Source organism: Saccostrea echinata, unplaced genomic scaffold (genome assembly GCF_033153115.1).
Source record: "Saccostrea echinata isolate AGI-Se365-2 ecotype Australia unplaced genomic scaffold, CSIRO_AGI_Sech_v1 ptg000027l, whole genome shotgun sequence".
In the NCBI taxonomy this organism is placed as follows: Eukaryota; Metazoa; Mollusca; class Bivalvia; order Ostreida; family Ostreidae; genus Saccostrea; species Saccostrea echinata.
In genome coordinates, this window is record NW_026889776.1 from 2,596,706 (window position 1) to 2,621,038 (window position 24,333).

Sequence of the window (24,333 nt, forward strand, 5' to 3'; positions counted from 1 at the left end):
TTTTAAATGTAGGTCAAACTCCAAGGTCAAGAGGTTGAAAATCTTGGTACACAAAGAAAGGTCTTGTCACAAGAATACACATGTGAAATATTATAGCCCTAACATCAACCAATCAGAAAATATGTTCAAATGTACCAGGTAGGTCATACTCAAAGGTCTTGTCACAAGGAATTCTCATGTGATATATGAAAGTTTGATTTTTTTTTTACTTCCTTGTTACTAAAAAATGGCAAAAGTTTTGCGTGAAATGTGCTTTCAAGAAAAGAAGTTGTCTTGGAGCAAATAGATACGGAAGCGTATTTGTGCCACGAATTTTTTTTTTTAAGTTGGTAATTCCAACTTTAAAGTTGGCTTTTCCAACTTTAAAGTTGGCAATTCCAACTTTAATCTTGGCTTTTCCAACTTTAAAGTTGGCAATTCCAACATTAAAGTTGGCTTTTCCAACTTCAAAGTTGGTAATTCCAACTTTAAAGTTGGTAATTCCAACTTCAAAGTTGGCACTAATACGCTTCCGTATGTAGATAAATTCTTATATAGTTTTATTCTAAAGGCGATAAGGTTAATCTGAAGAATGATATATATGATTTCTTTATTTATTATTGCTATTTTATTGAAGGGTTTTATTTGTTTCTTGTTTTATTCGAGGTGGTGTATTTAAAGAAATTCGTAGGATTCATTGAATAATGTTATTGCTTTTCTCACCATATGCTGATTTAAAGTGGGCTAACTTAAAAATCGATTGAGGCTATCTGGTACCATTTGCAAGAAAGTCTAACAGGGAAAAAAATTCAAAAGTTTATGTGTTGTGGACTATTGTGCTCCGTTTTTGATTATTTCAATATGACCTTTTGTTTAAATAAAGTCACTTGCATTTTTTAGACCCATGTGGTATTAGTTTACAATCTTTATCAAACTGCATGAAGTTTGTCAGCTAGAAGATGAAGTTATGGTAAAGTTTGGTTACAATTTTGTAAACAGTTGAATCATGTAATATTCATCTGTCACTGGAGCGGACTATAAAGTGGGACTGCAGGCGAGAGCGAAAGTTGGTGCCGTTTTCATCATTTATTAAAACCCCACCCCAACCCCCCCCGCCGGAAAAGTGGGGTGGGGTGTATGTATTTTGAAGGGGGTGTCCGTCCGTCCTTCCTTCCTACACTTGGGGTAGCCATCCTTTATCCACAACTCCTCCTATATCACCGAATAAAATTTAGTGAGACTTTCAAAGAATCTTTATTACATATAGTGTCATTGTACACCTCCTATTTTACGATCGGACAGATGTTTGGGTTTTCCATAGCAACACATTGGCATTTCATTTCTTTTTATAATATTTGGGATACCCATCTCTTATCGCAACTCCTCGTTTACCACTGTATAAAATTTATGAGATTTTCACATTTTTTTTTACATAGCATCATTATGCACCTCCTATTTTATTTCCGATCGGACAGACATAGCAAAACATAGACACTGTCATTCTTTCTATAGTATTGGGGGTACCGACTACCCATCTCTTATCCACAACTCCTCCTATACAGTATACACTGAATAAAATCTAATGACACTATGGGTTTACCATAGCAAAAGATAGACACTACTATTCTTTCTCCAATAAGGGGGGGGGGGGGTCCCATCTCTTATTTTATTCGTGTACCTGGATATAACTTCTCAACCAATAAGAGATAATCATGTAGAAAGTGGAAAAATCTCAAAATGACCCCGCGTCATTCTTGAGTAGCAGCTCTAAATTTTATACTACACCAGCTTAAACTTCTCACATTTTCATCTTCTTTTCCAGACCAAGTGAGCTACTATCTATGGTGGCATATTTCTGCCCCCTACATGCAAGATAAATTATGTTAACATGCAAGAAAAGTATTTCAACATGCAAGAGAATTATGTCAACATGCAAAATAATTATGTTGACATGCAAAGTACCAATCTTTTTTGAGAATCTAATTTTAATGTTGGTAAAATTACTTACCAACGCCAGTATGCGACATCATACAAGCAAGCTGCAACAGAGTTATGTTGACATGCGACTTATTTATGTTAACATGCAAGATAATTATGTTAACATGCAAGATGTTTATGTCAACATGCGACTTATTTATGTTAACAAGCAACATAATTATGTAGAGATGCAACTTATTTATTTCAACATGAAAGATAATTATGTTAACATGCAACTTATTTATGTCAACATGCGACTTATTTATGTCAACATGTGAGTTATATTTAACATGCAAGGTATTTATGTCAACATGCAAGATAATAAGTTGCATGTTTACATAATTTCTCGCATGTTGACATAATCAATTCGCATGTTAACATAATTATCTTGCATGTTGACATAAATAAATTGCATGTCTACATAATTATCTTGCATGTTGACATAAATAAGTTGCATGTCTACACAATTATCTTGCATGTTGACATAAATAAGTTGCATGTCTACATAATTATCTTGCATGTTAACATAAATAAGTCGCATGTCAACATAATCCTGTTGTATCTTGCTTGTATGTCATATAATGGCGTTAGTAAGTAAGTTTACCAATATTAAAATTAGATTCTCTAGAGAGATTGGTAACTTGCATGTCAACATAATTATTTTGCATGTTGGCATAAGTAAGTCGCATGTCTACATAATTTGTTAACATAATTTATCTTGCATATAGGGGGCAGAAATATGCCACCATAAATTTCAACTAAACTTCCTACAAAACATCCCTTGTTTTGTTCAAGAGGTTGTACGAGGAGACAATTCATAAAAAGTGAAAATTTCAATATTTTCTTTACTGATTTAAGTCCAAGTACATTTTGGTCAAATATCAGTGTAATAGAAATAATATTTTAATATAAGGAAAAAGTACCTTCTTACAAGTATTTTACAAAGTTTATAGATGCCTAATATAAGAGCTCCATCTCACAAAGTTCAACATTACAAACAAGTTAATATCACATGAAGCATTTGACGAAGTATTTGGTAAACAAGACTCAGACACCTTTCTTGGAGTCTGACGAAAACTGTTCCAATTCCTGATTCAAACCTTTTTTTTCCCTAAAAATTATATATTTTGCAAAGTTTCTTTCTTTTTTTAATGTTGAACATTCGCCAAAGGCTGTGAATGTGTGATCAATTTTTATGGTAATTTCCAAACATTTTACTGCAACGGTCCCAAGTCTCGGACATTTTTGTATAAGCTTTTTTCCTAATTAGTAAGTCAGTACGATTTCTTATTTGTATAGTTCAATAAATGAAAAAGAAACTAACAAAAAGAAAATAAGATCTAACGTATATCTTATCATTAGGTAATATGGCATGAAAACCTAGTTTTCACCTACCCCATATTATTTTTTGCAGAAACTATTTCTGAAGAAAAAAATCGTGTTTTCACGATCTTTAGTGATCTGTTCAAGTCAGCATCGACGATTCGACCAGGAATACCCCAACACTATTAAGGATAAAACAATTTAATACTGTACGGTTGTTAACTCTAAAATGGCATTCTACATTAAAAATGTTACGAAGTCCAAATGAACATGCAAATCCTTATGTTTTTGTGGGAACGCCACCTATCCAAGCTTTGTTTTTCCTTTGGATGTTGGTCAATACTTCCTTTTCTACATTAGCCTTAAAATGCACCCATTTCCGATAAATAAACACCTGGTTTTTTATGTAGTTGTGGGAGGGGTAATTTTGTACCTGAAAAAAACAAATATTCTGTGAATAGTAAAATCTTCTTCGCAAATTAGTCTGAAATCAGGCATAGCATTTTTTCATTACATAGCCCAAGGAAAAGAAAAGTAAACTTTTAAGATTGTGGCTTTTTTTAACTTTTAAAAATTAATACAATATGAAAGACCCTGTATCTGTTATAATGCCCACTTACCAAGTCAGTGACAATCCTTAAGACTTTAACATTAGCCTCCCTGAGGAAGAGACGCTTGGAGATGAGGATACACTCCGCCCCCTCGCTGACCAGACTCAGTTGTGTGGATGGGGTGGAGATCAGAGACTCCAAACCCTGTTAGACGGAGAATATAGGACACTACATAAAATACAATTACATAGCAAGTTATGCTTCTCTTTGGTGCCAATTTGGACCTCCTTTTACCGACAATCATATAGATGTTTTAGAAATTGTAAAGGAAGAAATATGAGATTTCTAAATGTTAAAATAATTAATACCAAACTCACTTCTTTTAGTCTTAATTGCAACTTCGGATGTATAAGAAGGGGTCGTCTGATTAAAACTGCTATATAACTATTTTGGTAATAGTCATCAAAACAAATTGCCGTATTAAATACATTTAATATATTTCACTTACAAAGACTTGTCCCGTCTTTAATTCTGAAATCTGGGCGTAGGCCGTGATGAGGGGCTCAGAACATCTATTGCGTTGAACGTACTCCTAGAAACAATAAGTTTTTAATATATATATATATATATATATATATATATATATATATATATATATATATATATATATATATATATATATATATATATATATACACACACACACACACACACTTAGAAGAAGCACTTATGCAAGTATTCAGTACCTCTTCGCAATCCAGAATTTCTTCCATAAGCCGTGGTTTGGAGGACATCGTTCTGCGATCCGACTTTTGGGATTTTCTATGTGGATCTGAAAATTGCGCATTTTCTTTTACTCGTTACAGTGCTTTATCCAAATATCAATTTTGAATGAAATAGAATACTCAACATGGCCAATATTTTGCAGTTTTCATTCAAACGATATACTGGTACAGTGAAGCATTCGGGGGGAAATGTGCAGATTTTTTTTATATAGATAAAATCCAAAATTGTACTTTTGAAAAAAATCCATAAATATTTTATATTCATATAAATTTTATTTAGATTTTGCTGGTAATATGGTACGTGCTAAGATTTCTTTTTTCATTTGGCGAAAAACAAAATTACACCCAAAATGAAGACAAACACATGTATGTAGAAATCCATTCATTACATGATCATTACTTATAAAAATAATAATAATAACTAGAGCAAAGCTCGTTGCAAAGCAACGAGTAGGTCTTCCGTCCGATTTTCAGTTTCACTGTTTGTAAGATGGATAAAGGAAGGTAAAGCATTTGAAAAAAGAAGGTCTAGACCAAAAATGATGTCGATCTGTATTCAGTATATATTTATGATTGAAATCTAGGCTGATATTCCTGAAATTAAGCAATTTATGACTAAACCAGAATACAACAAGTTCGTATATTGATAAATGTGTTACCAGCCGAATGTCTTCTGTGTGTCATCTGGTTTATTTCGTCGTCAGCTGTTGTTGACATTTTTTCTGTGGTACTCTCTGACATCTATAAAGGAAAACTGGATGTTACACTCTATATACACATTATAAACATTGTTTAATTTGGATTGGGCTTCCGTATACGTAGCGACACCCCCGGGTTGACACACTGTTCACAAGCCTCTCTCTATCGTAAACAAAAATAACCCAGTCAGTATATATACCGACATCCGGACTCACACGCTGTTCACTAGTTTCTCTATCATACCCTCAATAACCTAACCCGTTTACGTAGCAACATCCGGAATGACACTTTGCTACAAGCATCTCTTTTTCGTACCCAACAATAACCCGATCCGTATACATGTATATACCGACATCCGGACTCACACACTGTTCACCAGCTTCTCTCTATCGTATACCTATTAATAACCAAATCCGTTTACGTAGCAACATCCAGAATGACAAACTACTCACAAGCTCCTCTCTTTCGTACCCAACAATAACCCGATCCGTATATAACCGACATCCTGACTCACACACAGTTCACCAGCTTCTCTCTATCGTACCCATCAATAACCAAATCCGTTTATGTAGCCACACCCGGAATGACACACTTCTCACAAGCATCTCTCTTTCTATTGTCCCCATCAATAATTTTAATCCAATCCGTTTACGTACCGATATCGTGCTAACACACTGCTCACCAGTTTCTTTCCATTATATTGTGTTTGTCAATAACTCAAATATACAATGCAGGGTTGACCGGGAAATACCAGTGGTGGGAATTACCTGTGGTAAATACCGGTATTTCCCGTCCCGGGGATTTTCTATTAACTGGGAAATCTTGGGAAATAGAGAAGCTAGTCTTTTATTTCTTTAATTCATTCAATCTTTAAAAAAATTCAGAAATAAAATAAACACAAATACAGAAGATGAATAATATTGAATATGTCTCAAGCTGCAATTTAATATATTCAGAATGTATCACTACTCCAGGACCCCTACCACTAAGCATTATGAAGCAGTATCCATTTCCTTGGCTGTATATTGAAAACAAAAAATGAAAATTTTCCAATTCGTTTCTTTTCAGTTTTGTAAATTAATAAGTTTATTAATAAATAAATCCAAGAATTAAACAAACTTGGTGTAATCCTTCTATGAACACTGTAGTTATTACAATCGATCATGTTGTTTTTAACAAATTGCTCTGGACAGTTTTGTGCTCCTGTTTTGAGAGATAATTACCTTGAGTAGAACTGAAAGGCCTCTCTTTAGTTTTTATGTTTACACCATACTCTACATTTAACAATTTTCTTCAATCCCTCTTTAGTTACATAAAAATCCCAATTGGGTTCTTTTGGGTTTATTTCATGCACCTTTATAGACTACATCTGACTTAAGCATGAAACAAATGAACCTCATGACTGGTATATAAATTACTTGGAAACCAGAAATTTTTATGTAGGGACAGTGATACCAGGTCGAGAGCCAATAAGGCGTTCTACATGTTTATATCCCAACAAATATGATTAAAATTATGAAATATAAAAATAGCTATTTCTTATTTACAGTAATTCCGGTAATTACAAGTATTTCCTACCGTCCTTGAAAATACGAGTATTTCCCGTTGTGTGTGTGCGTGTTTTTGCCAACCTAATACCATGTACCGATGCACATTCATCAGCATCTCTTTATCTCTCATACCCGGACCATTCTATGCAGTCGTATACGAATACGCAGATACCAAATCGGTATCAATAAATCTTATCTAATACGTACCGACACCCGGGCTGACACGCTGCTCACCAGTTTGTCTCTATCTATCGTACCCGTCAATAACCCAATCCTAAACTTGTCTTTGGAACTGGTTTTGTTATCTGTTCCTACGAAATAAACTACAATCTAGTATTCCAGTCTGTTATGTTGTCATTACAATGTCTTCTTTTTTCCTTCAAATACTAGTAAGTGCCTTAGACACTCTTACTTGGACAAGAGTCCATTGCGTGTATCTTCTTCATAGTTGTATACAAGGGAAACGCCTCTTCCACCTCGGGGGCAAACATCTTTCTAATTCTGTCTGGGCGTGTGTCCGATTTCCGGCTTTGGAAATCGCTCACGATTTTACATTTTCCCTTTATTCCAAAAAAGAAAGGATTTTTAAGAAAATTAATTTTCATTGTTTTCTTGTCCACATAAAAGACAGAGTGCATTTATTTTGTCTCTTACCGCTTTAACGACGATGATGTATTTACTTTCCAGACTGTCTCTGACAATCACGTCATCAGGTCTGAAAATGTTCATTTTAGTTATCTTACATTTTCTCTTGCTTTCTTTCCTTTTTTACCATTATAATTTCTTCATTTTGCTTTATTATTTTCATAAAGCAAATTTTTGGTGTAAGTACACAACAGTTACTAACTTGAAATACTGGTAGAAAAACTGGCTTGTGTTGTGCTGGAAAGCTTTGTCGCAAGGGAAATCTTTGAACAACATCAGTGATCTAAAATGGGTTTTTAATTTTGATGTACTTAGAGGCAACAAATGTTCTCAAACTTTTGATTGAAAATTGATTTTTTTTTCTTACTTGCAGAATTCTACGTTTTGTTCTCTCTGTTTTCGAAGTGGCTCTTTGATTATGACATCGAAATCCTTTAAAATCGAGCAAATCAAGTAAACCCCAGTTTAGTTTAAATATAAAATTAATACACAGTAATAATCAGTTGAAGAATGAATGATTTTCATACCTCTTTCAAAACGACTAGAAACTCGCACGTTGTTTTACAGATGATGGAGGCTGTTCGGAGTCCCCCGTGTATCAAAGAGATCTCCTTTAAATAGACCAATGAACTGCAGATCAATATTGGTTTCAAAATAAAATCACATCCTATACTTCCTTCAGATCTCACAAATAAAATGCCAAAATTTTGAATGAAAGTTTTTTTCATTATGAAAGACTACCCCAAACGTGTCCCCGCCGCTGAGTTCGTGAACGGTTCGCACGAATTTGTTTCCTGTTCTTGGGTCTTCGTCCAGGATGTTCACCATGGCTGTGCCTGTCAACATGATGTAGAACATGGAGGGAGGGTGGCCCTGTTTCAGAATCACTCGACGTGCCTCGTAACTGAAGATATATTATTCATGTAAATGATACGAACTACACGTTCATTTCTGATTCCATGTAAAAGAAAACAAAGATTGATTAAAAGAAATACAGGTATGTTGTTGTCAATTGAAGGATAACAGTTGTAAGTTTTGCATTGTGAGTAGCTTTTTGAACCTCTGTTTTGAAAAGACAGTTCTTGCTTTTGCAAACAATTAAACCTGTCTCAATTTAACTGCCTTAAGGTGGATTTATTTATTGTTAAAACAGAGGTAATCAATGATAACATAGTTCACATCAACGAATGTTATTAAGTAAGGCAAGTTCCAGACTAAACAAATTAATCTGTGCATCCCTAGATGCAACATTTACATAAGTTTGATCCAGGTAGGGTTTGCAGTTACTTGCCTGTTACTAACCTGGTCACTCAGTCAGAAAATGTGGGTCAAATCCAGCTTGCAAAATCCTAGATATACATGGATCATACATTTGCTCTAGGGAGGTGGAATATTTTAATTCCCAAATCTTTAACATGGTCACTCGTCCATAAAATGTAAGTCACATCCAACATCCAAAGCTTGTCTAAAAGTATGCAACCCTAGATGCAAAACCTTTAAGTTTTGTCCAGGTAGGGCTTGAAGCTACAGTGGAATGAGCCTGGAACAGCTGGTTTGAACCCCCCTCCCGACAATGGAAACGTAATGAAATAGAATCTCTGCTGATATGAAGTTAAAACTATCATTTTATGTGCAATACATTTTGTTAAAATTCGATGTACATTTAAACTATAATTTTTCCCATGTTACTGTTAATTATCTCCATCCCAATGATTCAAATGTAATTAGGGCCACAGCTTTATTTATTGTCACGCGCTAGTTGCATGTCTACATCTTTCAAAATACTTATACTATTCAAATTTTATTGTGCTAGCTTCCTTCTCAACATACACAATATGAAGTATGCGTGGAGGGTATTTAGAAGTCCTTCTAGATACAGAGAAATGTTTCTGCAACACACAATTTTCCTTATTATTCTTTTTGTCCCCCGCTTTCACGAAAGCGAGGGGACATTAAATCTCATTCGTCTGTCAGTCTGTCCGTCTGTCACAAAAACTTTAACCTTGGTCATAACTTTTAAATGAGAAGAGATAGTGCTTTCATATTTCACATGCACATTACCTGTGGCAAGACCTTTCTAAATATACTTTGATTTTTGACCCCGTGACCTTTGACCTTGAAGTTTGACCTACTTTTCAAAAGTTTTAACATTACTTTAAATTGGTCATAACATTTGAATGAGAAAGGATTGAGCTTTCATATATCAAACGTGTATATTACCCGTGACAAGACATTCCTAAATGTACTATGACTTTTGACCCCATGACCTTGACCTTGGAGTTTGACCTACTTTTCAAAAATTTAATCTTTGCTTACAACTTTTGATTAAGAAGAGATAGGTCTTACATATTTGACATGTACATTACCTGTGACAAGACCTTTCCAAATATGCTATGAATTTGACCCCGTGACCTTGACCTTGAAGTTAGACCTACTTTTCAAAAAAATTAACAATACTTTAAATTGGTTATAAAATTTGAACGAGAAAAGGTAGAGCTTTCATATTACACAAGTACATTACCTGTGATAACACCTTTCCAAATGTACTATAGTTTTGATCTGGACCTTGAAAATTGACATACTATTCAAAAATTTAATCTTTCCTTATAACTTTTGATTAAGAAGAGATCTTTCATATTTGACATGTATATCCGGTATTACCTGTGGCAAGACCTTTCCAAATGTACTATAATTTTGACCCCTTGACTTTGACCTTGAAGTTTGACCAAGACAGCTACTATATGTCATAAATAATGCCATCGCATCCACTAAGACATCGGAAGCGGGGGACCACAATTCTTTGAGTTTGCTTGTTTTTCTTTAGTTTCTTAATTTCTTTTACCTGCTCCACACGGGAAAAAATAACATTGTTAGATTAACTGTAGTTTTTATGCCCCCGCCATAAAATGGCCGGGGCATATAGCGTTACCCTGTTCCGTCCTCCGTCATTCTGTCATAATTCACTTTCCGTTATCTCTGCAACAGTTGCACACATTCAACTCAAATTTTACATATGGATACGCCTTAGGAATACGCAGGTCAACGACGAATTAGGTCATGGTCCGATGATTTTTGACAGAGTTATCCCTCTTGAACTCAGGAAAAAATAAATTTTCAGTTTCCGCTCTCTAACTTTTGTAGGGATGTATGTATAAGGTTGAAATTGCATATGTAGGTATTTTACCCGAAAATACAGGTCACGTTCGAATTTGGTCATGGTTCGATGATTTTTGACAGAGTTATCCCTCTTGAACTTAGAAAAGATGAGCAATTTTTAGTTTCTGCTCTCTAACTTTTTGTAGTGTTGTATGTATAAGGCTGAAATTGTATGTGCCTTAATTTTACCAGAAAATAGAGGTCAGATCTATTTGAATTTGGTCGTGGTCCGATGATTTTTGACAGAGTTATCCCTCTTGAACATAGAAAAAATAAGAAATTTTCAGGTCTGCTCTCTAACTTTTTTAGGGGTGTATGTAAAATGTTGTAACTGCATATGCAGGTATTTTACCAGAAAATATGGGTCAAGTTCGAATACAAATTTAAATCTAAATATTGAATTTGAAATTTTGGCTGCTTGCAGGGTCATTCATGTCGATAACGACACATCTAGTTTCCCTTGCATTATTTATTCTCTTATTCCTTCTTGTTTATGCTTCCAAAAAGCCCGGAATTTAAGGGGAAATAACAATTTTCCCACCTTTGGTACTGCATACAGCGGGCTAGTTGTATCTGTGTGTGTACGGGGTAGTCCTGAAAGGAGGCGTTGTCCCTCATTAGAGCCATTATCTGTCAAATAAAAACCCATTATAGGTACCGTCTTACGTAATTTTAGGCAACTTTATTAAATGAGCCATTTATAAAAATCTGCACTCACCACTTGAATGTTCTGGAGAGTCCTTCGTTCTTTAGGTATGGAGAGCAGCTCTTTTAACTTGTCTCTTAGCTACATTTGATAGAAAGAAAAAATGTAAGGCTTTTATTTTCGAGTCAGTTTTTGAAATAAATTTGACACTTTATCCGGTGTTGCGCTTATACCTTTGTACAGTTGTATACTTGCAGACTTGAAGTAACAATGTAATTATGGGCTACTTTGAGACTTACAGGTGATGTTCACAATTTGTTCTTAACGAAATGTCTTCATTTACGATAGCTCTTAAATTCTCATTTAATACATATTTCACATTTTGACAGTAGCATTACCAGAGAAGGTTGTGGCAGTTTTGCAGCTCTTTGTACTGGTGTTAAACTAGAAGTATTTAATATCTAATCTATTAACTTGTAAATGATTTAATGTGTTTGATTCAATTGGTTGTTAAGCTTTTATGTAACACTTACTGGTTCAAATTTCCCGTATGTATTGGGATTGAATGCCAAGACTTGGTTCATGTCATCCCGTAAATGGATGTACATCTCCATAAACGACCAGTCACTGGTGTTGGGTTTTAGAGTGTATCTGCAAAAGTCCCATTCAAAGATTTTCTATTTACTGGGTTGTTAAAAAAATAAGACAATATTCTCATTATGACATTTAATTATATTTTGCCTTTATTAATCATCCAAATTAATGTGAAGCGGAGTGGATCAGATACCCTTGACTCGGGAAGATGGTCTTTATGTAATTACTTTTTTTATATGTCGCCCACCTTTAATGGGGCAAGGTCTGGAAGCATTGTTCTACATGCACAATGTACACCAACGTATTCGTGTGCGATTTCACGACCTTCTTTTACTCGTGAATATTTCTTGTAGCGAACCATCAATTTAGTTGTGTATTATTGTAAAAGTCGTGGATACCGACATATCGCGAATAACAGTTCATGTACAGTTTAAATTATGAATATAAAGGGGTGGGGTGGGACTGTGATATTTACCTCTTTAACCATATCCATATCCCGGATACAATCAGGACACTTCTGGCGATTCTTCTGAATTTGACAATGGACTAGAATGTGTATTATAAAACTATGAATACCAGTTACCAATATGTCAGAAAATATTGAAATGATATAACAAAGAACAGATTAAACATTAGAAAGGACATAAAATATACTTAAGAAATAATAAAAAAAATGTGCAAATTAAAATATGTGCAATCTAGGCAGTCGCACTCAAGGTGAATGAAATTATAACCTTCTCCGGTACGTAGTTCTGCAAATAAAGAAATCTGGCATGAAATCTTGTGGAATTTTTTTCACAGGGAAATGAAATTTTATTTTGTTCTTATCTCTTTATCCATCAACCAAGATTAAACAAAAGGACAGATGGAGAACTAACCGGTTCCCGTGGAGAGAGATCCTCTTTTGGTGAAGGCAAGGGAGGGAACAGTAGACCTTTAGTTGACATCCGCCTCCTCCTCTGCAGACGACCAAGACCTCGACTCAACATCCGAAGATGCTGCTCCCCAGTCACTGACGTCACAGAACTTCGGCGATGTTCGTTACCGATTGAAATGACGGAGCTCCGACGTCGAACCGGTGAAACACGACCGGAGCTCCTGATACTGGTTGTGCCAGAGTTTATAGATGACTGCTGTTTGGGATTCTTTTGTGATTCCAAGGGTCTTAGTGAGAATTCTTTTAGCAGAAGTTTGTACTGTGACTCTGCCTCTGATCTGGCCAAGGAAGTGCCAAGTCTGACGACAAAGTCCGGCGTGTCCCGATCATCGCTTTTGCTATCTGAAAGATTCTCACCCGGATCCAGAAGATGTGGCACATCCAGACTCTGAATCGGAGTAGATGTCAACAGACGATCCTCTTCAATCGAGTTATCCATAACTGAACAAATTTGTGGATTCTTCCAACAAAAACAGACTAACACTCAGCAGAATCACAGACTTTCTGTTACATATGTTTCTTTTATTTAAGACGTAATTACGGATACTAGATAAAGACTTTCTCGTTTTGATAAGTAAACATGGTGGTATTTTGTGGAGAGGTTAGGCATTATACAAACCATGGAACAGATTTATTGGTCATTTATAAGAAGAATGGTCGAGTTACTCGGGAGAGTGACGGTATTGTTCAATCTTTATCTCTAAGAAATAACAGATTCCCTTCTGAATAGTTCGATACATCAAATAGAAACGTTTATCAATGAATATCGTGTTTAATCTCTCTTTTTATCGGACTTAAATTGAACTTGGCAGAGTGGTGGCATAGTAAACGAAAAATGTATTGACACTTTCGTAATCTATCTAACTCTTGCTTTCATTCCGTTTAAATTTTTCAAAGAGCGTTCTCGATTGTTTTTGGTTTATTTTTCCTGTCTTATTTGTTTCCTTTCGTTTACCAGGATAGCCACTTCTCGTGAGAAAAATCAATACAGAAGACGTACAGTTTATTCTTTATCACGGTATGCATAACTATAAAGAAAAGACACTCTATGGTCATAGTCCTGGTGTAGATGAAGATTTAAAGCTATAGGCCCTATATGGCGTATCTGAGCTAAAAAAATAAAAATACGACATTGAGTGTAGATAAACATGATATATGTTATTTACGTTCAAATTAAAATTTTCGCCGATTTTGAACTTGAATAACCTCATGTTTCCATAGTTAAATTGATTTTAAACTGTGTCTGTTAATTAAATGCGGAGTCGGTAAATAAATCGGTTATTGTTTTAAATTTCTATATCTTTGAAACGAGATTGATTTAAATTGCGTAATTTACAGGAAAGACCTATATCTTTATATAGAGTAATAAAACAAATAGAAAGATCTTTTTTAATTTTAGTTAGTCTGAACTAAAAAATACGCAATATATGACTTTAAAAAGAATTAAAATTGTCCATTTTTTGACTCTCTATTACAGCAGAGCGTTTACAAGTTTTAACGTTGTTTGTTCGCAGAGGGCATGCGCAGATCGGGGGGGGGGGGGGGGTTCCGGCTCCACCCTGGAATTTGCAGAGTTATTAAAAGTATATACTGAAGCAAATAAAAAATGGCTTTGGACACCCCCCCCCCCAAGAAAACGTGGATCCCACCATCACCACCACGAAATAGGTGTTTTTCATGTTTGTGAAATGCATTTTAGGTTGTTTTTATTTTTGGTTTTGCTTGTCCTGGATCCGCGCCTGTAGGAGCATTTCCCTCTTTAAATCAAGTGGTTTAATATAACTTTTCAAGATTACTTTTATCTAACTTCATAAAATGGTACAAATTGTTGAGAGAAATTCACGTTAAAATTGTCTGGCTTTAAAATTCCTTACGACATAAAAATGCATTTCTTCAACCATCCATACTATAACATATCAAACATCCATACTATTACATATCATGCATGAATTTGCAACATAGAGATTGAACGTGAAACAATGAGACTTAATTGATCCAGTAGATAGAAAGATAGGTTGAACCAACACTATAAACGTTGCTAGTTGCTACAAAGGCAACAACTGTACTAAAGGTATCAGTTTTGTACATGTATATGAAAAAAAAAACAAAATTTAAAACCGTTCAAGTCACTTCCTCTTTCTTCACGGTAGATTTTAACCAAAATTTACTATAATGACAAGTTATGCTCCTTTTCTAAAATAATTTTCATATAAAATTTATGGAGCCCAATAATAATGCTTTCCACTTATCCGATTTTGTTAGATTTTTTATCACATTTATTTTTGCATTCTGAGTTTATGTATAACAAAAATATTCTAATGCAATCACATGTAGTTTGATGTTGGAGGATATTAAAATTGACTGGACTATAGCAGGTGAGACTACAAGCATAATGTATTCAATGACACGATTTTTTTTTAATTTTACGAAACTCTTCAATTCTTAATTGTGCTAATTAAAGAGGTGGTTCCAAAATCTTTGCCCTGGTTACTATTACTCGTCTGTTAAAAGCAGATTAGATGTATGATGTAATCCTAACTTCATCATTCATGGAAAATAGATGAAAAGAGAATTCTTGCTGCATCCTTTAACATTTAGACAGAGAAATAAACACCACAGAGTATGCTACATCTATTTCATATCTGGATATTTTACTGACTATAGGTGATAATGCCAACTAAGGCCATTCCAAGTTTTTTCTCTGTTTAGCATCCACCCATCTTTCAAAAACCTACCTACCCATTCGCAAAAAACACACAAACCAAAAAAATAAAACACAGACTTTATAGTCGTAAAAATGATGTCATTCAAAAGATTTGATTTGATAAATCTATTTCCCTTGTTGAAAGATCTATTCTTAGCAAAACCGAGGTAATAAATGCTTTAAATATTCCTAATATGACATACTGTAGACAAATATTTATAGAAATTAACAGAATTCAAAGATTTTGACCAGAATAACCGATTTCAGGACTCCTGATTCTGTTTGTTTTTTCTGATATGGGATGTCAAAAACCAAAGCGCACACGGACGCTAAACATAGAAAAAACTTGGAATGGCCTAATAACTAAACTGTATGACAAACGGGATGACTTCAGCTTTTCCATCGTTCAACTTCCCTTATATGTAGTAATATTTCAACATCACCTGAATATGGTGTTTAAGTCTCCAAATTGATTTATTACACAAGGACAAGCTCCAAGTACGATCAGTTTTTAAACAGAGGCAGGCTACTGACAAAGAAGTTGATTTAAACCTCATTTACAGTAAGCGTTTTTTTTTTTTTTGCAAATTCTAAGGTCGTTATAATGCATTGTTTGCAAATACAACCTATCGTTGGGTTGTATTTTGTCCAATATATTTCATACCAATTGGTTTGACCAGTCGACAGAGGATGCTTACTCCTGGGCACCTGATCCTGCTTCTCATTTCAAGGGGTTGGTGTTTTTACCCTGTTCATGATTCATATTCTTCACTGGATTTATGAGACTGATCACTGTTTGTTAACTACATCTTTTTCATGAAGTGTGTCAATAACAATATTTTTTAGGTCATCTACTTTATAATACATGTACTAACTTGAAAAACATAGTTCACATAGCACTGAAACATGTTTGGTAGTATTATCAGAATTTCATCCCTTCATACGTAATGCATGCTAAGATCAGGAAGGATTTATTGTTCCTTACAAACTGAACACATATATTCAACCTGTTACAATGATACTACAAATAGAGCATTCTGCAAAGCTTTTTCCAGTTACTGAGGTAAGCTAAAAATTGCACAAAAAACTCTTATATTTAAATGAATCAGTTTAATAATGCTACACACAAAATGAATGACATGATAAACTGTTTGGTTTTAAGATTTTAAAAGTTCATCAAAAAAATACAACAAAAGATGAAGACGCAACAGTCATTGCTCAGTATCTGCCATGTCTTCCATCCCTTTCTCTGGACCTTCTCCTCTCTCTACTACGTGACCTTGACCTACGTTCCCGTGACCTTGATCGCCGACGCTCTCTACTGCGGCTCCTGCTTCGTCTTGTAGGTGGTGATCGTGAACGTGATCTATAAATAAATTTTAATATGTTAGTGTAAATTTATTTGAGTACTTTTTAAATAATCAATAAATTTCAGTTTAACAAACAGAAGGAACAATCTACTGAGGTTTTCTTACCTTCTAACCTTTCGACGACTTCTGCCATAGAGTTCACGTCTCAATTCTCTGGAAATCGGCTTCAAGTGCATAAAGTTACAAAAACCACCACGAGTACACTCACTTTAAACAGACAGAAATGTACAATGTTAGTATAATCATAACATTATATGGGCCATGGAAGATATTTACATAATAAATTCCTAATTAACCAAAAATAGGCATGACAATAAATCCCTTTGAAATGATTGTCTTACCCCATTTCATACTGCCGACAACATGCTTCTCGGAAGTCTGTGACTGGTGACAATTCTGCATGAACTGGTCGGCCATTGAACCAGCGATTGTTCAATTCATTCACAGCTTTTTCTGCATCTTCCTCATATCGAAACTGAAACCAAATTGTTTACATTCAAGGACCATTTTATATGTACTATAATACATGTATTATGTAGTAAGTTTTTTTTTTTGATTTGCTGTAAAAATATTGATGCAGTACTGTAAACCTGAACAAATCAATGCCATTTGACAGATTTGTTTAGATCATATGCAAGATTTCATGCAGGGGTACAGGCATTTTGTATGTAAGAAAGAAACAATGAAAAAATTGGCCTCTGATTCTATAAGTTGCCTTTCTAAACTATCACTAAAAATTTGCTAGACAGTGTTTTCCTCACCTTAACATAGACATTTCCCACCAAATGGTCACCCAGGTTGTCACAGACATTCATTTCTTCTATCTCTCCATACTGAAAAACAAAAACCACCAATCTATCCCAGCTTACAGCTTCTGTCTCAGAATAACAATTTATAATTTACAATTTTATAATTCCCAATTTACAAAGATTTAACTATTCCATTTACTTAATACTGCTTCACAGCAGAATAAATATTTCAAATAAAACTGTTGTCAAAATTTTTATTTCTTTGTACCATACGACACATCAGAATACATAGTAATTACTAACTGTACTGCTTGTATGTGTCCCCTTCACAGGTGGATAAATATCAATGAGAACCATCTAGTGACAAAATTTACCTGTGCCAAACACCATATATATGACTACATGTACTCAATTAGGAATCTAGCTCTGTATATTTGTGTAATTTCAATGGACTTTAAATATGTATTCTTATGTACGTAACACATTATTAGGGGGCTTCAGGTCCTACCTTCTCCAATTCTACATAAACTTCTTCAAAGAATTCATCATAAAATTGTTGTAATTCTGTATCGTCCATCTGGACTACAATGAATAGAAAACAGAAAAAAGCTAGAGCTGCCAGAGGAATGGACAGATTAGGTCTTATCTCTACATTATAAATCTACAAGAAAAAACATCAGTATTCTCTGCAGTTAAACCAGGCTTTGGTTTGTGAAACATGACATTTTTATTTGTTTCAACTTACCTTTCTTATTCTTTGACACAAGCAGAAGCACAGAGGTCATGTTAAAAGAAATGCAATTATTCTACAGGGAAAAAAATATCCCCCCAGAGAAAGAAGCTCTAAGTAATGCAGTGTGTTTGCCACAAATAAAAATGTCATGAATGGTCTTCTCTGGCAGCACCACTGATTTCTACAAAACAAAAGGGACAACACACGTGGCCGACCTTTCACCTTATAAAGGACAGGGCCATTGGTCAAAATCCCATCAAACTTTGTACAATGTTTATATTACCAAAATATAATCTGCCAAAAATTATTCAGACAATATTCTATCTTTCATGGAGTTGTCTTTTTCTATTTAAATAAACAGATACTGTCATAATCTTGAGGAAAATTGTATGAATTGGACAAAAAAAAAAATCATTGCACAAAGTTTGCTGTCAAGAACCACCTCCACTTGGAGAGGAGTTAACCCTCAATTGACAAAAAAAAGTAGAGGAGAAATAGGCCGACATCGAGGCGAGACCCATCTGTTTGTGCTGAATGAAGAGGATGCAACACTGTTACGTTACCTTATCCTCTAACTCAGTAAAAACTTCCTCGAAAAAATCATCATAATTTTGCTGGCCTTGTACATCATCCACAGGAACTGAAAATCAATGCACAAACACTGACTCCAACTTATTATCATCATCCATGAATACATTAAATTCATACATTTATGAGTTGCATGTGCACATAGAATTCATGTGCTTTAGGTATGCTTTTGGCATGAATACATGTGCATGAAGGAAAGTACATGTTCAATTTAAGAAAAAAAATTATATGCTGATAGTAAGGATTCTGAGATATATTGAAAGGGCAGATCTGTTAGAGAGCTTTAAATGGTTCATATTTGTTTCTAATTGAGGTCCAACAAAGTATATGTTGCAGAGTAACAGATTTAAAGTTTTTTCCCATAATTTTTCTGTCTCCGGGATCACTTCTAAGAATTTAAAATATTTGTATTTTCTCCTGAATCTTTTTTTTTTCAATAGATAATGAAATGACTGAAAAATAATCCAGACTTTAAAAATACAGTGCAGGGTTTTATTGCTACCTTTTAGTCTCTCTTCATATACTGTACCTACTACCATGGGAGTGTCTTTGTCAGTATCAATCTTGGTTTGATTCTGATGTAGACATTTTTTGTATATAATACACCCTGTTTAATATGGAACAGTGGATGATTCCTTTGACATTTAGAACTTCAATGATTCATTTCTTGCTTCCTGTGTATGATACCTGCCTAAGGCATACCTAGAGCATTGATTCAAAGGCTTTTAAGCTGTACCTATAGATTTTATTTTTTGTGTTTGCTCTAATAAAAACATATGAATATAAATTAAACATGTACTTGTGTCACAACAAAAAATACTACATGTATCAGGTATCCATTGTGTGAAGCAATGATAAAATGGATATAAAAAATATTGTAAATTTTCTGACATTAAAAATTTACTTGTTTTCATATCTATTTAAAATTCAAGTTTTCATTCAAACACAAATTTTAAAGAAAGTTACAGAATCTTAAAGTTGGGCACTGGATGGTAATTGTACGTATCAATAGAGGGAATTGTACACTATTTCTAAAACTTACTATGAGATCCATCTGCAGTCAGTGCTGTGTTCTGAGGGTTCATGTACAAATTCTCAATTAGTACTGTCTATAAAGAGAATAAAACATTGATCTGTCTTCTCAATTTATTCAAACAAAAAGAAAGGAAGTCAAAATTGCAAAATTCAGAGAGTAATTGTACCTACCTGACTGAAAGTGGGTTTGTTGTGAAGACGTGAACAGCGTTCTCCATGTCGACAAGCTCCAATTTTGAAGTAAAATGAACAGTTTACCCTGAAATATATTATGTATCAAATAATGTATATATAAGTGAAAGGAAAATTTCTCAGGGAATGTAATCATATACAATCAAACACTTTGGCCTCAATCAAACTAGATGCTTGGAATGAATCAACATGACAGAAAACTTCCAACAAATTAATTCAATCACTTTGGCTTCAATCAAACTAGATGCTTGAATGAATCAACATGACAGAAAATTTCCAACAAATTAATTCAATATAGAACAACATACTCTGCATATTTTTCATAGTTTTATTTGTATCTGGGTGGTGGGTACTCAGAAATTTTTGTAACTTGTGATTGGTCATCAACAAAATTATTTTGTTAAAAACTCTGATTCTACACAAAAGTACTGTAAATTTTATATCAAAAGGATGCTAGAGTCCCTCATTGACAACACCTATGTAGTTCTCACAGACCAGATCTTCTAACAAACTTGGAATTTCTATGGGCACTAATTGTGCTCCTTTATTAACATACTTTTTTAATATTCCTATAGAGCAGAATTTATTCAAAAACTTCTGCAGGAGAAGAAAACATTTGCTGTGGCTTCCAACTTGACATTCAGACATATTCAAATATATCCACAAGGTCTTATCAATTAACAATATTTACTTCCATTCATATGTTGACTTGATATATTTCAGTGAACTTGAAATACATGTAAAAGACACCACAGAGTCTGCCACATCTGTTTAATATTTGGATGTTTACTCACTATAGACTATAAGACCAACTAACGACTAAATTGTATAACAAACAAGATGACTTCAACTTTTACATCCTCAACTTTCCTTATTTATGTATCATAAATCTGCTAACAACTGGACATGGTGTTTATGTCTCCCAACTTATTTGATACTTAATTGCATGCTCCAATTACAATCATTTTTTTAAACCAAGGCAGGCTACTGACAAATAAGTTGATGTTACAGGAATTTTAACAACCTTGTTAAAGTCAAGGATTTATCAGCCTATTTTGGGAAAGGCCATTTTTGGGGAATTGGGAAAATATTATTGGCTATTTGATGAAATTGGGAAAAATTTAAAATGTTGCTTAAATCATGTATTCAGGTGTTATTCATTTAACATTTCAGCATGAACTCTAATTTGGGCACCCAAACAGACAATTATAAATATGATCCAACTTCATCACATAAGATCAATTATGAAAAATAGACCAATAAACGTAAAATTGACTTCAACGAGTATAAAACATTTACCTATGCAACTTAGGGTAGTACATGTGTGTATGAGATTCCAATTTCGGTCATTACAGAATCTTTTTCTGGAGATTATAAACCTACTACAAAAAATTATACAAAGTACACATTTTCTCCGTCCTCTTTTAATATGTATTAAAACATTGAAAATATATTTTTCTATCTGAAATAATGCCTACAGTCTTTACCATTCACTTGTAGATCAATTGAGTAGGTGGATATAATTTAATAAATCTATACAGTTACACAATATCACCATTTTCAGAAAAAACAGAGGAAATTCGGATTAAAAGTTGGCGATGTTTTTACAGCATTTTTAAACATGTGTTATGACTGTAGCTTTGCTAAATGAGTTATAGATGAAAATTAAAGACAATCTGACAATTTTACTCTGTGTTTTTCCAAGATAATTAAATATAAAAGCATTGTTCACCAATTTGGGAAAAAATACTGCCAAATTGGGAAAAACTGAACTCATTTTCAATTGGGATTGGTGCTGAATTTCGGCCCCTGAGAAGGTACTAATAAATCCCTGAAAGTCAGCATTTCGTAAATTCTATGGTCATTATAATGACCTTGTTAACAAATATAACCTATCATTGGGTCATATTTTGGCTGACATGTTTCATATCAATTGTTAGGCCTTAGTTTTTACACTAAATTTGATGATGGAATGTTCATCAATACATAGGAATCAAAGCAGGTGTGGCTGGTCAACAGTGGATGATTACTCCTCCTTGGCACCTGATTCCACCTCTAGAGGTCCTTGTTTTATGCCCTGTTCACAGATTTTTATTGTTTGTAGATTTTTTGAGATTGATCACTGTTCGTTATCTTCACCTTTTTCATTTAAAAGAACTAGTCAAAAAAAGTTATTAAGTAAACAATATAATAATCTTAATTTTTTTTCCTTAAGATGCCACATTTTTTCCATGAACTACATATTTAGAGACAAACTATAATAATGGTCTTGGGATAGATGTATAGGGTAGACTGTCAAATTTCGAAAAATGAATAACAGTTTTTAGCATTAAAAAAAAAAAAAACACTGTATAATTGAACTGTACCATCTTATCAGAAATTTGTTAGGATGTCTACTGAATTTCAGGGTAACTGATTTACTTTCCAATGTTTTTGACTAATATTTTTGCAGCCTTTTTCATTCATTTTGGGAAGAATTTTACATTGAAATCTTAAAACATTTGTGAAAATGGTTAAGGACATATGCAATGTATTTTAAGCTTTAATTTCTTATTTCCTGTACAATAGCTTCATAAGTCCCACACTTATAATGTCAGTATATGATCTTGTGCACCTCTTCTCAACAATTTTTAGGAAATACCAGCTATGATACATTTTTGGTAATATTAGCACATTTTTTTTTCTTTTTCAAAGAAAGTGGCTACCTTCGGCCACATACCTCAGATCACTTGACTAAACACTATAATCTAGTGTTATGGTGGTTTAATTTAAAAGAATGTATCTTGATCTACTAAATATTAACTCATCTCAGGTGGTAAGTGAAGACTGACCCTAACCTCTTGGGTAGGCGCATTTCAAAATGCCTGCTTTTCAGTAGGGAAATTGGGACGAATTTAGGTCACCAGCAGATTTTAATTCACCATGTGGGAAAACAAGATATAAAATCTACACCTCCACACCAGTTGTCAAATTGGCTAAATTGCCAATGAAAAAAACCTTTGAAAAACTCCTAAATTTTAACAAATTTTATATCTTCCCACTATATTCTAAAACTGGCAAGTTCCTTGCCTTAGGTTTAAACTGACGAGATTGGCATACACTGGTAAACCTAGATAGAACGTTCTATCGTTAAAATGACATTGTCCTACGGACCCGGTTTAACGATAGAATTCGTTCCGTGTATTGGCAATGTAGCAAAATAAACACGGGCGATAACTCGAACTCTGTGCATTTTCTATGAACAATCCAGAGAGTTCCGAATGTCAACATGGCGTTAAATTTGAAGCGAGGAAAAAATGTTGAGAAAATGAGTTGAATTTTCGTATTTATATGGATTATTTTTTAGGTTAAAAGGCATATACAATCTCAAAAAGGTTTGTTATGATTAACTTGGTTGTTATTTTCAGTGCAACTCCTTTTGTATTCTTCAAAATCATTTCGGAGTGGATCCACTCCGATTTGCTACATTGCAAGTATATGGGACGTATTCTAACTGTGGTGAGGGCTTGTCCCGAGACACAGTTAGATTATTCTAACTATGGTAAACCTTCCCCCATCAAATAAAGCAACAAGCTGGGTTACGAAAGGTCAAATGGTACATTCAGCATAAGCCAGTTTGAAAATTAAGTAAAATCTCTGTGGTTTTATCTAGATTTGGGCTTGGATTTTTATGTCTCTGATAAAACAAGTAAGACATGATTTCCAAATGATCTGACATCAAAATGGAGTTTCTTAATTCAAGTCATTCTCTAAAACAAACGTAATATACAAACAAAATATAAGTACACTATATCTATTATGAATCTCAAATTTGTTTTCCTGTTTTTTTTTTCTTTTTTTTACCGTACAGATACAAAATCTGCAGCTAGCTGCAAAAATCAATCTGGATCTGGTTTTGTTATATTTAACTAATTTCAGAATTTCATGAAACATCTGTAAAAATGATATTGTAAAATTAACTATAGTTATCATCAAATGCTTAAAAACAGGCCTTATACTACTGAATATGAAGCTGGAAATTAGCATTACTTGTCCTTTTCTGTGCCAAAAATCGACGCAAGGTACTCAGCCATGTTTTCGACTAACGCGGAAACTATGACGTAGCACACAAGTGCACAGT

General features: G+C 34.0%; 2 protein-coding genes across 3 annotated transcripts; both read right to left on the bottom strand.

Moving 5' to 3' along the window:
* Positions 1 to 3,499: 3,499 nt before the first annotated feature.
* LOC133193097 (uncharacterized) lies at positions 3,500 to 13,281 on the bottom strand. The gene is made up of 17 exons (XM_061329072.1): positions 12,784 to 13,281; positions 12,381 to 12,451; positions 11,845 to 11,962; positions 11,384 to 11,452; positions 11,207 to 11,295; positions 8,251 to 8,413; positions 8,037 to 8,120; positions 7,877 to 7,941; positions 7,712 to 7,792; positions 7,519 to 7,579; positions 7,277 to 7,424; positions 7,072 to 7,175; positions 5,275 to 5,356; positions 4,577 to 4,680; positions 4,339 to 4,422; positions 3,900 to 4,034; positions 3,500 to 3,712 (listed from the first exon to the last, which is right to left on the bottom strand). Exons 1-17 carry the CDS (start codon positions 13,279 to 13,281, stop codon positions 3,560 to 3,562), a joined length of 2,109 nt encoding a protein of 702 aa, XP_061185056.1. The 3' UTR covers positions 3,500 to 3,559.
* A 3,220-nt stretch (positions 13,282 to 16,501) lies between these two features.
* On the bottom strand, positions 16,502 to 24,323 carry LOC133193433 (splicing factor U2AF 26 kDa subunit-like). Of its 2 annotated transcripts, none has more exons than XM_061329374.1 (8): positions 24,243 to 24,323; positions 20,193 to 20,280; positions 20,029 to 20,095; positions 18,962 to 19,038; positions 17,678 to 17,749; positions 17,258 to 17,391; positions 17,022 to 17,123; positions 16,502 to 16,912 (listed from the first exon to the last, which is right to left on the bottom strand). In XM_061329374.1, the coding sequence occupies exons 1-8, from the start codon at positions 24,284 to 24,286 to the stop codon at positions 16,765 to 16,767; spliced, it is 732 nt and encodes a 243-aa protein (XP_061185358.1). In that variant the 5' UTR covers positions 24,287 to 24,323; the 3' UTR covers positions 16,502 to 16,764. The 2 variants fall into 2 exon arrangements, with proteins under 2 accessions (XP_061185358.1, XP_061185359.1); XM_061329375.1 differs by lacking the exon at positions 18,962 to 19,038 and adding an exon at positions 18,174 to 18,247 and having other exon boundaries at positions 24,243 to 24,309.
* Between the last annotated feature and the right edge of the window lie 10 nt (positions 24,324 to 24,333).

What these genes read in the sequence shown, in the direction of transcription:
- LOC133193097 (XM_061329072.1), bottom strand. Translation starts at nt 13,281, where the DNA reads ATGGATAACTCGATTGAAGAGGATCGTCTGTTGACATCTACTCCGATT. An exon ending in ATATGGATATGGTTAAAGAG is followed by an intron (nt 11,963 to 12,380) that starts GTAAATATCACA and finishes GGACTTTTGCAG; the next exon opens with ATACACTCTAAAACCCAACA. An exon ending in GCGGCGGGGACACGTTTGGG is followed by an intron (nt 8,121 to 8,250) that starts GTAGTCTTTCAT and finishes GTCTATTTAAAG; the next exon opens with GAGATCTCTTTGATACACGG.
- LOC133193433 (XM_061329374.1), bottom strand. Translation starts at nt 24,286, where the DNA reads ATGGCTGAGTACCTTGCGTCGATTTTTGGCACAGAAAAGGACAA. An exon ending in GACTGCAGATGGATCTCATA is followed by an intron (nt 19,039 to 20,028) that starts GTAAGTTTTAGA and finishes ATTGATTTTCAG; the next exon opens with TTCCTGTGGATGATGTACAA. An exon ending in TTACTGAGTTAGAGGATAAG is followed by an intron (nt 17,750 to 18,961) that starts GTAACGTAACAG and finishes TTTGTTTTTCAG; the next exon opens with TATGGAGAGATAGAAGAAAT.